A 15,294-nucleotide genomic window follows, 5' to 3' on the forward strand; every position below is an offset into this window, starting at 1 on the left:
GTCATGTTGATTGTTTCTTCATGTATAGATACAATAACACCAACTGAGCTCGCGACACAACATAGAGCAGTTCCATATTTAAAATAAAAGCCCTCTCCTTTCCAAACAAGTCGAGAAACCCCCGCCACCCCCCAGACTTGGAGCAAAGCCTCTGATCAATCCAAGTCAACAAATTGAATATGCGGGTCGCTACGCACCCGCCTTCCGATCTGAGCAAGCCGGACCGCAATGTTCTGTCGCACCTGCTCCTGCTCCGCCTGATCCACCTCGGCATGAGTCCCGTTTATCTGAGACTCGGTGGGATGCACGCTCGCGCTGCCTCTCATTGGATCCCTCCTGTATGCCGGCGGTGCCGGCGCCGCCGAGTTGTTGCCTCTGATGGGATCGTGGAATACGTAATGCTGGAATGGCTGCTCGTCCATGCCACCCGCGCCGTAAAAGTGCTGGTGCCGAGGCGACGGCTGCTCCATCACCGTCGTGGCGCTGCTGCTGCTGCTCCGCCGCCGCACCGCCATCTGCAGCTGGGGCTCGATCCGTCCGTCCGCCCCGACCACGCCCATCGTCACCAGTGGTGCCTCGCCCGGCGAGGCGGGGGCCGCCGTGATGGCGATGGCGCTGGCGTCGCTGCCAGCATTGCTGACCAGGCGCGGCCTGCATAAGATGCAGTTGGTGCCGCAGTGGTGGTGTTGAGTCTGCTGCATGCGCGCCTGGAGGCACCACTGAACATGAGATAAGAGGGGCGAATTTGCTTATGTTAGTTGGATTGGTTGGATCAACGAGGGTGTTGGGTAGCAAAAGCAGGCAGGTTATCTAGGGCATGTGAATAACCCACAGGACAGCAGCGTTTACAGTGGAGTAGAGGGCGGCGTTCAGTATACACTCCGTACATGTGGCGGAGTGTTTTTTCCACGAAGATTAGAAACAGTATCGTGAGGCTGACCGCCTAGGCCACCAGACGAGGACCGGCTTGAAGCAGCCAGATGATGGACCAAAATGTGTTTCGAATCATGTTGCGCGGAATTCGTGGGTGTGCTTTAACTGGAGAAGAGTCTTTGGCCTTCTGGTTCTGGATACACGATACAGTATAGGGTGCTTTGAATTCTGTGACGGGACGATAGATGAGGTAAACGACAGACAATAATAGACTTGTTAGCTTGGACAATTAGCATATTTTGCGTGATACCCTGGAGAAGGTCTTGAGGTATGCGCAAGAGTGTGAAAATAATGAGCTTCTGCTGCGTATGTGACTGCAGCTTCCGTATGTTTTCCAGTGATTCTTGCTGTTATTTGCAGCAAAGCATCTATCTGTCTGGACCTCAGACGCCGATAGTGGCCATGTTGAGTCCATAGAAGCTTCCCGGTTGCCAGCACCTCGAATCCGGCTTCCGGTGAAGTGATTGGCGTCCATTTGGGAGTTTTTCTTTTCCTCCTTGCTCAAAGGAGAAATCAAAAGAAGGTCGACACCTCTGTCTTATCAGATCTTGCCAGCTGGAAGTCCCAAAGTATCAAGTAGGCACAGGTACCTAGGCAGGTAGGTAGATATGGCTGATAAGACAGATAAGATCCTGCCAACAGATGAACTGCACAACCCATCCCATGTCTGAGGAACACCACAACGATGGAACGACCTGGATCTCGGTTCCATTGTCATGGTTATCTCTTGATTGGACCATAATTCCAATGCCAAGCACATCGAGTATTGTCGGTCGTCTCAGAGTCGCTTCATCGATAAATCCTGACAAGAAAATATGCTATACCAACCGGCGTTCATCTCAATAGACGTCTGTGTCCCTTTTTGTCTGCATCCCAAAGCGACGGGAGAAGCTTTAGAGTTCTTTACAGTGGTTCCACAACCATCCAAGAGACTTACGATATACCCTCTGATAGTTAATACACCCTGACCTCGTCAGTTAGGTCATGGCGTTAGGCAAGAGTCACCAGCGACCTCAACGAATTGGAGGAGGCCCATGCGCGACGGGTATCGAGGTTATGCACGGGGTTCGTACGAGACTTGCGATTCTTCGGCAGTGAGCCTTTTCTCGTGCGGCTGCTAGCATCACTGCTTGACAGACTCTCCCACTGTCCTGTCATAGCAAACACCGGCAGCTTGGCACGCTAGCGCATGTGTATAGAAGCAAAGCACATTGACGCCATCATACACGGCAGTGCTTGGAGGGCTTGAGATCAAAAGGAACTCTTTGGTCGATAGGGGGAGGAGGGGAGAAGTGTTACAAACCAGCCTTTTGGATTCATGGCGAAAAACATCCGAGATGCTTTGATACAAAACGAAACTTTGTGCTTGGCAAAGCGCAGTTTGACAAGTTTGGACTCATTTGGATAACTTATCTAGTTGTCAAGATGTAGGTAAGCAGACTCAAGAGGCTCGGTTGTAAGATGCACCAGATGATGGTCAAATTGCATTTAGGCGAATGGATAATCAACACCATGCCCGTCTGCTCGTAACATCTCTTTGCTTCTTCGTCCAGCTGCACCTTCTGCAGACATTCACCGCTTTTCGGAATACGTAATGGGGGAATGCAAGTGGGTTGCATTCTTGCTCGCGTCTCCCGTGATACATTCGAATTTTGTCGGTGAGATTACATTCGGCATCTACCAGAGAAGGAAGGGAATTGAGCCCGGTCCCCTTGGACCCTTCCCTCTCTTTCCTGATTCAACTTAACTCCTTCGTATTCCATCAATGCAATTCAGCAACGAACGGGATCAAGTCAACAAATCGAGGTCAGATGTTTGGGACCAAAAGCGAAATGAAACTCCTTTTGCGGAAAGCGCGGATCAGTGGGCCGCGGAAGGGGGCTTTTTTGTTGGTGCAACGCTGCACCCCAACGAGACAAGGGAACGCACATCAGCCCTGTCTTAGCTGCCTGTCTGTCAATTGTCGTTATTCGTAAGCTGCTTACCGCCTGTCAAGCTCCGGTGCCGGGACCTAAGTTGGGGGAAAGCTCACTGTGGAATCACTAGGTAGGTGCAGTACGGTACTACCTAACCTAATTAAAACTTGAACCAGTAAACAATGGGTGGCCCAAGCTCCCTCAACAGCTGCAGTGTTGGTACCTTGCCAAACAGCAGCTTGGATAAGGTTCGGCTTGGCAATACCCACCTCGACTCCACTCTCCACTTTGGAGCAGCAGGAACACAACTCCCGATGCACTATGGGAAACGCCCATACAATCTCATAGCCCGATCTGTACATAGTAATTTACCTGTTGTGTACAATCACTTATTCCAGTTTCTTCGAGACCTTACTTAGTCATTACCTAATTTCTTTCCAAGGCCGCATACGTATCCAACCTACTGCGATCATCTCGTTTCCATGTCATTCAATGCTGGCAAAGAATAAATGACGTGTCTAGGGTCGCGGCCTAGATTCAACTAAACTAGACGGTCTCAAAGCCAAAAACCCGTCGCTTGGCGGGTTCTCAATTGTTTTTTTTTTTTTTTCTTGGATGCACGCTCGAATCGTGGAACCCTACGAAAAAAAAAAAAAAAAAAAAAAAAAAAAAAAAAAAAAAAAAAAGAGAGAGAGAGAGAGAACAAGACGAGTAAATCAGGCCGTAACCGACAAAGAAAACACAAAAAAGATCAGCTCGACAGACAACCTCATGCATAATTTAATCAGACCTGCTTCCAATTGGCCCACAGCTCCTCCCCGCCTAAGGATAGTAAACCACTCCCGAACTCTCATCGAATCCCCCAAGAGATCTTCCCCTCCCTCTTGCATTTCGCATCTACCCAAGTCGAGCATCCCCGGACATCCGGAAAAGTAACCATCTTATTTTCGTACCATTAACGTGCCACAACCCCTCGTTCTTGTTCTTCTTATCCCTTGGGATTGCCCCATCTCCCGCGTGTCCCGTGGTCCCTCGTGTCGTCTCGAAGTTATTACAGTCGTCTACCCTCCATCCTCATTTACCTAACCCGCACGGCTCTTTTGTCTTTTACTCACTCTTAATAACACTTAAACTCTACTTTTATCCTCCGTGGTCCAACAGCACAACAACAACCAGATCTTTGTTGATCCTGCAACAATTGTTCTGCCAAACAACCATATACACATTCAAAATGACTAGAGTCACGTCCATGGCAAAGTTTACCCGCTTGACGGCAAGCTCGTCAGTTGTCAGGCCTACCAGCATGGCCTCTGGAGCTTCCAAGGCATCTGCCTCCCTTGCACACGAGCTGAGCGCAGACGGCAGGAGTAGTGATCACGAGGTATGTGATTTCCAAGCTTTTTTTTTCTTGTGCTTTTTGCAAAAGACAAGAGCAAAGCAAAACAAAACCTCGTATTCACGAATCTCGTACTAACACGCCATACCACAGAACTCACGCCGTGGAATGATGACAACCCACGGCCCAGCCCGCGTGCAGCCAAACCCCAACCGCACCATCCCCCTCATGCAGTCCTTCTTCCACAGCAGCCCATCCCAGGGCGCCAGCCTCGCGACTGCGAGGTCGTCCCCTTCATCCCTGGACTTTACCGTGCTGCCTAACATGGCGACCTCCATGCCGGATCTGTTCAACGCTGTCCCGCGCGTCCCTTTGCTACCGGACAACTTCTCCCCAAACAGGTCGGCGGCCCTGTTCCCCGCCGAGGTCCCGGATGCGCCCCTGCCTGCGCCGGAGATCAGCGTCATCGCCCAGCACCCGGAGAAGGTCCTCTCTGCCCTTACCGAGGTCGAGGGCATCGGCATTGACGGCATCGAGCTCAAGTTTGTGCATCAGCCTGTAGCTTCCAAGTCGGCCGAAAGCGAGTCCATGATTAGGAACGTCTGGGCTGGGCTTTGAGGAATGAGGCGGGATAATTATTTCTTCTTTGTTTGTTATCGTTCTATGAGCCTTTCTTTTCTTTTGTTTGTGGCAAATGCGTGGAAATGCATGAGAAATTCCACCGATTGAAAAAAGCAAGTTCTCGTCATTCATGCAGCGGCGGGTACCTTTTTGCGGCTTTGTGGGTTTATACCAATGGTTTGATGTGTGATGAGGTTGCGGGGGGTTTTTTTTTTTTACTTTCTTTGGTCGTTCTCTGGAGACCGCTCGTGTTCTTTTTATTTCCCAGCCAAAAGGGGCTCTCTGATAGGTTTTTGTAATTCCACATCAAACAAAACACGGTTTTATGGTGCTCAGTTTCGGCCTTTTGCTTTTTATACCATGTTTTCCTATTTTCTCTAGCAATTATCTGCAAGCTTGACCTCTGCCCCAAAGTTCAAGCCAAAGGTGTGGTTCTGTTGGAAGTGGTATCATTATTGATCATGAACGCTTCCCCGTCTAACTCGGCTGAATTCAAAACTGATGCAACCCCTCTGTGCCAAGTACGTCAAACTAATCATTTTCACTCGCCCATCGCAAAAATAACAAAACGGGGCGAATACTGGTCGTCGGCCTTCCAGTTCCCTCCCCAGATCCCGAGATCCATCCGAGCACCCATCGGACCTCTTCCTTTCCTGTCACATGGAGGCTCGGCCCCCACCAGAGTACATTCCAAGACAGATGCTATCTCTACAACTTCCCAAGCAATAAAATAACCATAAGACCCCAGAGCATCGGCCTGCTGGTCGATTCGTCGGCTCATTGGCAGCTCTGCTATCCCAGATCCACCCAGGTTTAATAAAGATCCCTCTATACATCCCCTTCCCTTTACATCCCCCAATTTGTATGTGTTTTTTTATTGGTTTAACTCATCGCTTCTTCACAGAAGGGCGAGGCTTGCACTCATCCTGCTGGACGGGGTGGAGCATTACCTTGTTGGGATACGTGCTGTTGTTGCCCTGGTAGCCCTTGGCCCAGTCGTAGCTGATGGCGTAGGCAAAGATGTTGCCGTTCTTGTTGAAGGTCGTCGCGGTGATGCTGCCTCCGACGTTCGGGTACCCCTTGAGACGGTGCTTTGCGTCCTTGTCCCAGAAGTGGAACGTGCCATCGGAACCGGCCGTGCTAAAGGTGCCGTGTACCGGATGGAACGAGATGTCGTTGACGGCGTGGACGCTAGTAACGCTGCCCTGCGGAGCATCTCGGTGGCATTTGAATGAGAAGTTGGAGCTGTTTGAGATCATGTCAGTTACCAAAAGCTCCATCCATCTCTCCAAGAATATAACAAAAAATAAAGGGGCCTCTTACCTGGAGTCCTTGTCCTCCACATATTGAATGGCGCAACGCCCCTCGATACTGCCAATAGCAAAACCGTTGGCGTCGGTGAAGCAGCTCACCACACGCGTCTGCCACTTGAGGGGACTTTGCAGCGTCTTGTAGAACTTTTGTGGCTCGTTGAGGTTGACCACGTTGATGTAGCGGTCCGCCGTGCCGATGACAAGCAGCTTGTCGCGGACGTCCATGGTGTAGACGCGCTCCTGGCACTGCAGCGTCGCGGCGGGCGTCTGCTGCCTGATGTCCCAGTACTTGACCGTCTTGTCCCACGAGCCCGTGATCACCATCGGGCTGCCGTTGTTGTCGAACCACCGCACCGATCGCACCGGTTTGTCGTGCGCCGCAACCTGCACCGTCTGGCCCGTGTTCATGTCGCACACCTTGGCCTGCTTGTCTGCGCCGCCCGACACGATCTTGGTGCCGTCCTGAATGTCGTGGAAAGAGAACTGTCAGCTATGGCGCTCTCAAAAATCCAGTGATTCGTTTCTCACAGTTCGCCCGGTTTCAGTCGGCTTGATTCGTTTGTTTTATTCTATAACATACCTTGTAGTAGTCGACGCTAAACACCGGACCGTCATGCTCGTAGGCGTGCTTCCCCTCCGCGGTTCCGTTGCCCAGTACCTCGTAGATGCGCACCTTTTTGTCCCAACTTGACACGGCGAGAAAGTCCTTCTGGTCTGCTTGGTTCGGGTTGAATGCGAGATCTGAGATGCTGTCCTCGGGCGGGTTCGCGATGGCCACGTCGTTCTTGAGATCGCCGACCGTGTTGGGCTGCGCGGCCGCCGCGCCGCCGCCAAATAGGCCCGACATGGCTGCGGAAAGATGTGACGTCTAAGCCGTGTCGCGAAAGGGCGCTCGCAGGCTGGCCAGTGTTTTTTTTTTTTTTTTCTCCTCCTTGACGCGAGAGATGTCGCCCGTGCCTTTGGAAATGTCGGACTTAGATTTCTTTCGAAAGCGATGAGCAAGACCGCAAGAGCACTTTTCGCAGGAGGGCAAGGCGCAAATAAACAATGTTTCACGCCCGTTCAATGAGTAATTGCTGGTCCTGCTGCCTACAAGAAAGCCGACGTGCAGACCGACGTGATGGAAACGCGCCGCCAGTCTTCGAAATAACTTCACCCAATCAGAAGAGCTCAAGGACTCGAAGCTTGACCTGCAGGACGCCCCACCCCGTATCGATTGGGCCCCCACTCCTGGGCTGTTTGCCTGCAAGTCCCCGCAAAACTTGTTATAAAATCAAAAAAATTTGTGATCGAATCGACGCTCTGCTCTCATTCTCTTTCTTTTCCCTCCCTCAGTCGTCCTCCCCTCGTCCAAACGATCGCCATCGAAGCACAGATAACACGGAGATGATGGCTAATCCCATCGTCTCATTTACATCTGCTTTGGGGAAAGTCCCCGGACACCATCAGCGGAAACGCGCCGCCATAAAAGCACTCGCGGCTTAGCCCTGCCGACTGTTTTCCCTCGCGCCTGGCCTTCTGAGTCTCTCTTTATTGCCAACCCTCCCGTTCTCGGACGGTTTCCATTTTCTTTCCCTCGGTCTTCTAATCTAGTCTTTGTCTTGTTTCGCCTTTCCTCGGCCCTCGTTGCCCCCAATGGACGAAGATATGAGTCCGCGCTTCGAGGGGTTGGGTTTGGTTGTCGCAAGCAATGGCTAGTTCTGGTTGCTGAGGCGGGGGTCGTGGTGTAATGGGGAAAGCGGGGAGTTGCCTTGGGAGGTTAGGTCTACGGGAAACGCTATAGTTTGGCATGGGAGTTCTTCGTCAGTTTTACTGAAAGTTATGCGATTCAACCTCGTCTGCTCCTAGTACCTTCGGGGAAAACGAGTGGCTTGGTTTAACACGATGGGGCTTATTCTTGGTGCGAGGGGGGTTCGACTCGAAAGCTTTGGCAGGTGTTTTCTTCCTGGCATGTTTGCCATTTTTGTGCTTGAGAGCCGAAGACTTCACCCTTTATTTTAAAACTCCAAGCTTCGCGGGAAGCTTTGTTGTCTTCTGGTTTTCCTGCCCTATGAGCACATGCTGGGAGGTTCGGGGGACTGATTCACTTCATGTTCAGATGATGAACACATATATTAGAGTCAAGCACTGATGGGGCCGCCCTAAACAGGTGTGCACCCTTGTGATGATCCAAATATGCGTTATGGTTTCTGATGAACATTTAAGTATAAGGTATTTTTGATTCTCATTGGGCTCTCTCGATTCTAGTTACAATAAAGCACTGTTTTGAAATTGCATGCACACGGAGTACTTACGTTCTCCTTCTGTTTCCCTTGGAACTGTACTGCAAGACACTTGGACTTGACTGAACGTGAAACTTAACTTTGATGTAATGTCCTCCTTCATAGTCTTTAGTGATACCAAACATGTTAAATGGAAGCACAGGTCAGCCGGTCTGCACTGTTTGCCTGCCAGCCTTGGCATGTAATGAACTTTTTATATCCAATGTATTTCCATTAAGTGGTATCAAGCTTCAAAGACGATGATGTCCTCGTCTTCCAATTAGTGTTATGATCAATCCCGCGCCAGTAAACCTAGAAAACCAAAAACCATACAGGCCAAAAAAAAAAAAAAAAAAAAAAAAAAAAAAAAAAAAAAAAAAAAAAAAAAAAAAACGTGCCGTGCCTGAATGCCACCGCTTGCCCCCAATATTTTATACAGTACAGGAAAAAGTAGGCATGAAAATGCAACAGAGTAAAGTGGGGAAAACACAAAAAAGAAAACAAATTCCCACCGTAGCCTTTACATCAATGAGCCGAGAACGACCTTGCCCACGTTGGCGACCTCATTTTTAACGCCTGCACGACTCGTGTCCTCGAACTCCTTGACAGCACCCTGGATGATTATCTTGCGCACCCTGGCGTCGGCCTTGGTGAAGAGTTCCGCGATCTGAGCGTTGCAGTCCCTGGGCGACGAGAGGAGCGTCAACAGGCGCCTGTAGCAGTCTATCAGGACGTCGCAGAGGGTGGCAAAGGTCTCAAAGAAGTCCGGGTCGAATGGCAGCGACGGCGTTAGCAGGTGCGTGTACTCCTCGCCCGGGAGCAGGTCCGTATCGCTGGCAGCAAAGGATAATGCAGGAGCCTCGCCGCCAGTTGAGGACCCGCCGTCCATAAGGCTGCCGGTTGGCGGACCGCCGTTGGACTCGGACTGGTCAAGGCCAGCTATCCCGAGGTCGTTGGCGCCAGAAGTGCGGCGAGTTTTGGAGGACTGGGCGCCGCGGCGGAACATGTTGGGAATGCGGGCGCGGGACAGGGACGACGCGGCGGTACCGGACTCAGAGTGAAGGGTCTGGAAGGTCTCGAACTCGCCAAGGAGTATGTTTAGACTGCGGAGAAACTCGAGTGGGGTTGAGCTGTTGAGATCGACGACGGCGGGAAGGGAGAGACCAAGCAAAAGGTAGTTTGTTGCGCGACGGGCGAGCTTGCGGCTATCGAAGTAGGGCATTCGCGCTAGATCGGGCTTGTCGAAGAGTAGCGTGTTGAACCAGTAGACGCGACCCTCGTGTCTGTGGTAGGACGCAAGCCTGTCAGTAACGGTAATCAAGTAATCTTGTTTGAGCAAAAGGGAGGGTAGCGCCGGTGAATGCTTACGCTTTTCGCAGGTAATCTAATGTAGAAATCCTTTTGTTGGCTGTCTCTTGTATATGCTGGTAGACCATACTGTAAGAGTCCGTCTGACCCGAGGTCGGGGCTGGCGGCGGGGCCATCTGCCCGCTATTGCTGTTTGTTGCCGTCCGCGACAGCATCTTGGAGAAGGAATCGGCGGACAGGGGAGGCGAATGAAGGTAGAAAGAAGACTCCTGAGCGCTGTCGAGGCGAGAGTATCGCGACCTAGAAATGTCGGGCAGTGGGGGAGCGGAGCGGTCGACGGTTACGCGAAGCTTGCCCTGACGTCCAGGAGGCTCTTGAGCGGCGGCCGCAGCGACATTCGAGGCGGAGCTGCTGCGGCGCAGCCTGGAGAAGGACGACTTGCGGCCGAAAGATGGCCTGCGTTCCTTGGTCAACACGCCGCCGAGGCGTGGGGTCTCAGGAGGAGGACTTGGGTAAAGCGCGAGCTTTTGCTGCTGCTGTTGTTGGTGATCGCCTGAGCTAGTGTTGGGTCTTAGGAACCTGCTTGTTATGCTATTGCTGCGACTGCGCGCGTGTGTCTGTGTTTGTTGTTGTTGTTGCTGCTGCAGGGCGCCGTCGTTGTTTGCTAGCGACAGGGCGGGTGGGGGATTGGAGTAGGCATTTTGAATCTGGGGGAAGGTCGACAGCGAACCGCTACTCCTACGCATGTCTCGTTACTGTTTTCGTCACGGTCGGTACAAATGCCGGATGCAGGCCCAAGCGAGCAGACTTTAGCGCCTTCTGATTGGCGAATGCAGCTAATTTCACAGCACGGTTACCGGTAGAAGCGTACTGTAATTAGATTCTAGCGAGCACGCAATGCGGATAGATGTCTGGTATGTGGGGCTCTGAAAGGTTGAGAGAGATACAGCTAAGTAGGATGGCATGAGTAAAACTGTGATTGAGAAAAGAAATAAGGAGAAACAGTTAACGATGAGATATTTGGCCGCAAATATAACAGAAAAAAGAGTAAGTTTCATTTCTAACCAGTCATATACCACGTCGTTATGAAAAGGTTTTGGGCCATGGGCATTACCGACGCACCCAGGTTTTTTTTAGGTATATCCCTGGGCACCATATCCGTTGTTCCCGGACATTGGCGATTCAGATGTTACCCTACATCCGACATACACTGGTACCTTACCCTACCGCTCTGCCTCTGGTACAAAGAAACTACCTACATTGCAAGCTTGGTATCCATATAAATCCTCCGTACCTACCTACTCGTGCGGGCATGGCAGCGAGACAGGATACGACAAATAACGACTATGTCTTCACTTCTGGCAGGTGATGTGCGTTGGGCGCGACCGGGACTTCGAGACGAGCAGCTATTCCACCATACCCAACTACAAGCTACATATGTACAGTAGGCATGGTTGTGTAAGGAACAGCATAATGGACATGGCGATGGGGAAAAGACAGATCAGTCTGAAACCGGACATTCGGAGTCGCCGCATTGACAGGTGCCATAATTGAGTCTAACTGAGAAGAGATCACATATGGGTCGTTAATGTCAATGTACAGTAGCGATTGAGCGGGCATGGCCGAAATCTATCCAAACAAAAAAAATTCTGCACAGTATACAGCATTAACAACACTGACAACACTGACAATATTGACAAAGGTCATGACGATCGCATAGGAACGGAGATTTTTCATGATCGGCAAATAAATATATTTAGAATTCTTGCTTGGAACTAATCAAGCACAGGCAGGATGTCGTCGCCAGATTTAATTAATACAGCAGTCCCCGATTCCATTGTTAGCTTAGCTGCTTTTCCGTTTTCACATGCAACTTGAATCGAGGTGGTCGGTCAATTGCGAAAACTGTCAAGTCAAGCCCTGGCTGGACACGTGCTTGACACGAATGGCATTGCCTAATGTGACATTGCATTCTGCCCAAGTCCGAGCGCACATGTTTTTATTTTCTATTTGATCGTTGGGGAAATGCGCCGGCAAACGTTGTATTATTTCAAACAGATACATTTTGTATGCTGTGTGTTTGTCTGCCTCGCAGCGTCCATTGGTGGACTCTACCCAGTGTATCTAGGTAAGGTAGGCATGTTAAAGTACTTCTACAAATAGATTCATCATTGTCTTTTCTTGCCCCGTCCCAGTTGTCGGGTTTGGTTGAAGCAAAGGATCAGGGGACTTTGATCGGCAAAAAGCAACGAAAGAGCCATCCATCATACTTGCAGGCATGCTAATTTAGTGGACCGACCTACTGAGGGGCACCTGCTCTTTTCTGCCAGATGTCATCCCGCAGATGAACTGCAGCAGTCGACCACCAACCAGACCCGGCGTTGCCCGATGCGCAACAGGCGGTGATTGTCTACAGATTAGTGTGCTCCAGTAACAAACATTACATTAAATTCCTACCTGCCTTGACGAATTGTGTACCTTGTTCAGTTTCGACGGTAGAGCAGCACAAGTGCCTCAGCAAACTTGTATCTTAGTCTCGGATTAGGCTATCTTCGTTCTGGAGGTATATATACATACCCAGGGCAATCGGCAATTTCTTCTCCGAGTCCGTGGGGTAGAAACACCACGCAGCAAGCTCAGACAAACCCAACCCAAACCACGGCAGTACGACGTTACGATCCAACCCTTTCAAACTCCAAAGTGTCCCTACAGTGTCTTACCGCTACATCGGAAACTTTCACCCACCCTTTTCACCAAAATCATGGCCTTTGTGATCGATCATCTCCCTCCCGGGGAACCAGCCCCTGAGCTTCTAGAAAACCGAATTTGGATCGATGGATGTTTCGATTTTTTCCATCACGGTAGGTAAAATGGAGAATTGGGCAAAGAGCAACTTCTGGGGGTTTATTTTGGGTTTTTTTTTTTTTTTTTTTTTTTTTTTAATTCTTCTTTCTCAAATTCCCCTTGTCTTTACATGTCTACATCCTTTCAAATCTTCAGATGAGACCTTCTGTCTTTGTCTCCGGCCCCGTACCCACAGCAGAGAATGCAGGAACGCGACGTTCGCTGACATGAGACGATGGGTACGTTGCTTCAGGCCATGCCGGCGCTATCGTCCAAGCCCGTCTCCTGGGCGATGAGCTCTACATTGGCGTGCACTCGGACGAAGCCATCATGGAGAACAAGGGCCCAACCGTCATGTCGATGGAGGAACGGTACGGGGAATTTTTGTCACTGTCCTCTTTTGATTTGACTGTCTGAAGGACCCATGTTTCCCTGCCATAACTACCAACACGCCACTGACCCTATCCCGTCCGGGATCCCGACAACTACAGACTCGCCGCTGTCGATGCATGCAGGTGGGTGACAGCGTCTGTCCCTAACGCGCCCTATGTGACAGACCTAGTCTGGATCACGCACTATGGCTGCAAGTATGTTGTGCACGGCGATGATATCACGTCCGACTCCAACGGCGAGGACTGCTACCGCTTCGTCAAGGAAGCTGGGAGGTTCAAGGTGGTCAAGCGCACGCCGAGCATCTCCACCACGGACCTGGTTGGCCGCATGCTGCTGTGCACGCGCACTCACTTCATAAAGTCGCTCAAAGCCATGCTTGCTGGTACCGAGGGCGACGGGACCGACGCCGAAAGGGACGCGCGGGGCCTCGACATGATGAAGCGCATCGAGCTGTACGCCACGGACGAGACAGCCAGGAAGCCCGGTGTAGATGTCTGGTTCTGGACTGCCTCGACCGAGGCCAAGCAGGACGACAAGTCCGAGGAAAAGGGCTCTTTTCGGGAGCTATTCAAGGCTCCCGGGCCGAGACCAGGCCAGAGGGTCGTCTACGTCGACGGCGGGTTCGATCTGTTCTCGAGCGGCCATATCGAGTTCTTGCGCATGGTGGTCAAGGCCGAGGAGGACCTCGCCAGAGAGCAGGGGTGGTACTCACAGCAGGCTGTGGACGAGCGCCGCGGCAAGGGAGCTGACTACCCGCCCGCCTACGTGGTTGCCGGTATTCATGACGACGACGTCATCAACCACTGGAAGGGCGTCAACTACCCCATCATGAACATTTTTGAGCGGGGGCTTTGTGTCCTGCAGTGCAAGGTAAGGGGCGAAAGACTGACTGGTGTTGACAAGTCCGAAATCGTTCGAACCCGGAAGGGGTAGCGGCTGACAAGTAACAAACAAAACGCAACCATAGTATATCAACGCCGTTGTTTTTGGCGCCCCCTTCACCCCGACCAAGTCGTACCTCACGTCTCTCCCGTGGGGCACGCCAGATGCGGTATATCACGGGCCGACATCGTTCATGCCGCTCACGTACGACCCGTACACGGCACCCAAGGAGATGGGCATCTACAAGGAGATAGGGTCGCACGGCTTTAGCGATGTCAACGCTGCGACCATCGTGCAGCGTATCCTCAAGAGTCGGGATCTGTACGAGGCGCGGCAAAGGGCCAAGGGCGAGAAGGCCAACGTTGAGGAGGCGCACCGACGGAGGGAAATCATGGAAGAGGAGCAGAGGCTGAAGGAGGCACAAGGAGCTTCTTCTTCCTCTTGAGGTTTGGTTGAACAGGCCAAGTTGGCTGGTGTTTCAGTGGAGTTGACAGAGAAGGCATGACCTACATTTTGGGCTTTCAACTGCCAGTTATGCGGTTACGATGTTTGGTTATTCATACGATCTATTTCCCGCCGGTTGACGTTTTTCAACATACGTTAATTAGGCCCAGGGGATGGAGCTATTATCCGAGGAAGATACATACTTAATGAAACAAGCAACTTCAGGGCGTACTGTTTGTTCCTCGTGACAGCTTCAGGAACGGTGTGAAACGAGTTACCAGGAATAAATGTCCGGTCAACGGGTAATTTCGCCGTGGCCTGGTGAATTTTTCCCCCCACGTGGATTGACCAGATGCGCGCGGGTTTTAGTTCGACCCTCCCGACGAATTTATTCTGGCCTACCAGTACGATACACCGTAGTTTCAGCCTTGGCAGATAACATCAAACCTGATCCCAGTAGATGCTGCTGGAAGCGACTACGGCCTGGGCAAGAAGACCGGCATAGCACGCTATTGTAACTGCCGGTAACGGTGAGGTAAAGGCAGGTGGCCGTATCTGCCGACACACCGACGAGAAGATCTGGGTTTGCCCCTGATCATCGTTCTCATTATCATTTTCTTGTTATTATTGTTACTTTGCTTTATCTTACTTTTCGAGGGTCACGCGACGTATATTCCACTACGTCACGCAATGGTGAAACGTTGATGATTTGTCGAACCGATAGGAAGAAGGATCTGTACAATCTTGGCGGGGAGTGTTCATGCAAGGGGGGGTTTGTCCTGTCGAGAATGAACAAGATAGAAAGGCAATTGTCGGCTAGCCTCGGCACTCTACCGATTGGAGTTTTCCGCACGCCGCTACTGGCCGTCTGTAAAAAGCTCGGCAAACTTTTTGGCGGGATAACCCGGCTTTTGTAGGCAGGTGCCTCTAGGGATTGCTTATCGTTGAAGGTTTGTCATTTAAAATTGAATATGTTGGAGAAAATAGGGCAGAGAAGAAAGAGAATCGGCTCTACCGATCATAGAATTTTTGATACAGTGCAT

At 51.2% G+C, this 15,294-nt stretch overlaps 6 protein-coding genes across 6 annotated transcripts; 3 read left to right on the top strand and 3 right to left on the bottom strand.

Annotated features, from left to right (window-relative positions):
- Positions 1-155: 155 nt before the first annotated feature.
- PpBr36_08191 (uncharacterized protein) lies at positions 156-701 on the bottom strand (the record flags this gene model as incomplete). The annotated part of the gene is made up of 1 exon (XM_029895323.1): positions 156-701. One exon carries the CDS (start codon positions 699-701, stop codon positions 156-158), a length of 546 nt encoding a protein of 181 aa, XP_029746727.1.
- On the top strand, positions 180-690 carry PpBr36_08192 (uncharacterized protein; the record flags this gene model as incomplete). The annotated part of the gene is made up of 2 exons (XM_029895324.1): positions 180-338; positions 442-690. The coding sequence occupies 2 exons, from the start codon at positions 180-182 to the stop codon at positions 688-690; spliced, it is 408 nt and encodes a 135-aa protein (XP_029746728.1).
- Positions 702-4,080: 3,379 nt separating the features above from the next.
- On the top strand, positions 4,081-4,803 carry PpBr36_08193 (uncharacterized protein; the record flags this gene model as incomplete). The annotated part of the gene is made up of 2 exons (XM_029895325.1): positions 4,081-4,230; positions 4,339-4,803. 2 exons carry the CDS (start codon positions 4,081-4,083, stop codon positions 4,801-4,803), a joined length of 615 nt encoding a protein of 204 aa, XP_029746729.1.
- An 890-nt stretch (positions 4,804-5,693) lies between these two features.
- Positions 5,694-6,966, bottom strand: PpBr36_08194 (uncharacterized protein; the record flags this gene model as incomplete). Its single annotated transcript, XM_029895326.1, has 3 exons — positions 5,694-6,051; positions 6,130-6,581; positions 6,700-6,966. The coding sequence occupies 3 exons, from the start codon at positions 6,964-6,966 to the stop codon at positions 5,694-5,696; spliced, it is 1,077 nt and encodes a 358-aa protein (XP_029746722.1).
- A 1,934-nt stretch (positions 6,967-8,900) lies between these two features.
- PpBr36_08195 (uncharacterized protein) lies at positions 8,901-10,434 on the bottom strand (the record flags this gene model as incomplete). The annotated part of the gene is made up of 2 exons (XM_029895327.1): positions 8,901-9,663; positions 9,749-10,434. 2 exons carry the CDS (start codon positions 10,432-10,434, stop codon positions 8,901-8,903), a joined length of 1,449 nt encoding a protein of 482 aa, XP_029746723.1.
- Positions 10,435-12,449: 2,015 nt separating this feature from the next.
- Positions 12,450-14,252, top strand: PpBr36_08196 (uncharacterized protein; the record flags this gene model as incomplete). The annotated part of the gene is made up of 4 exons (XM_029895328.1): positions 12,450-12,549; positions 12,786-12,903; positions 13,024-13,795; positions 13,893-14,252. 4 exons carry the CDS (start codon positions 12,450-12,452, stop codon positions 14,250-14,252), a joined length of 1,350 nt encoding a protein of 449 aa, XP_029746724.1.
- Between the last annotated feature and the right edge of the window lie 1,042 nt (positions 14,253-15,294).

The sequence above is a fragment of the Pyricularia pennisetigena genome, chromosome 5 (genome assembly GCF_004337985.1).
Source record: "Pyricularia pennisetigena strain Br36 chromosome 5, whole genome shotgun sequence".
NCBI classification, from domain to species: Eukaryota; Fungi; Ascomycota; class Sordariomycetes; order Magnaporthales; family Pyriculariaceae; genus Pyricularia; species Pyricularia pennisetigena.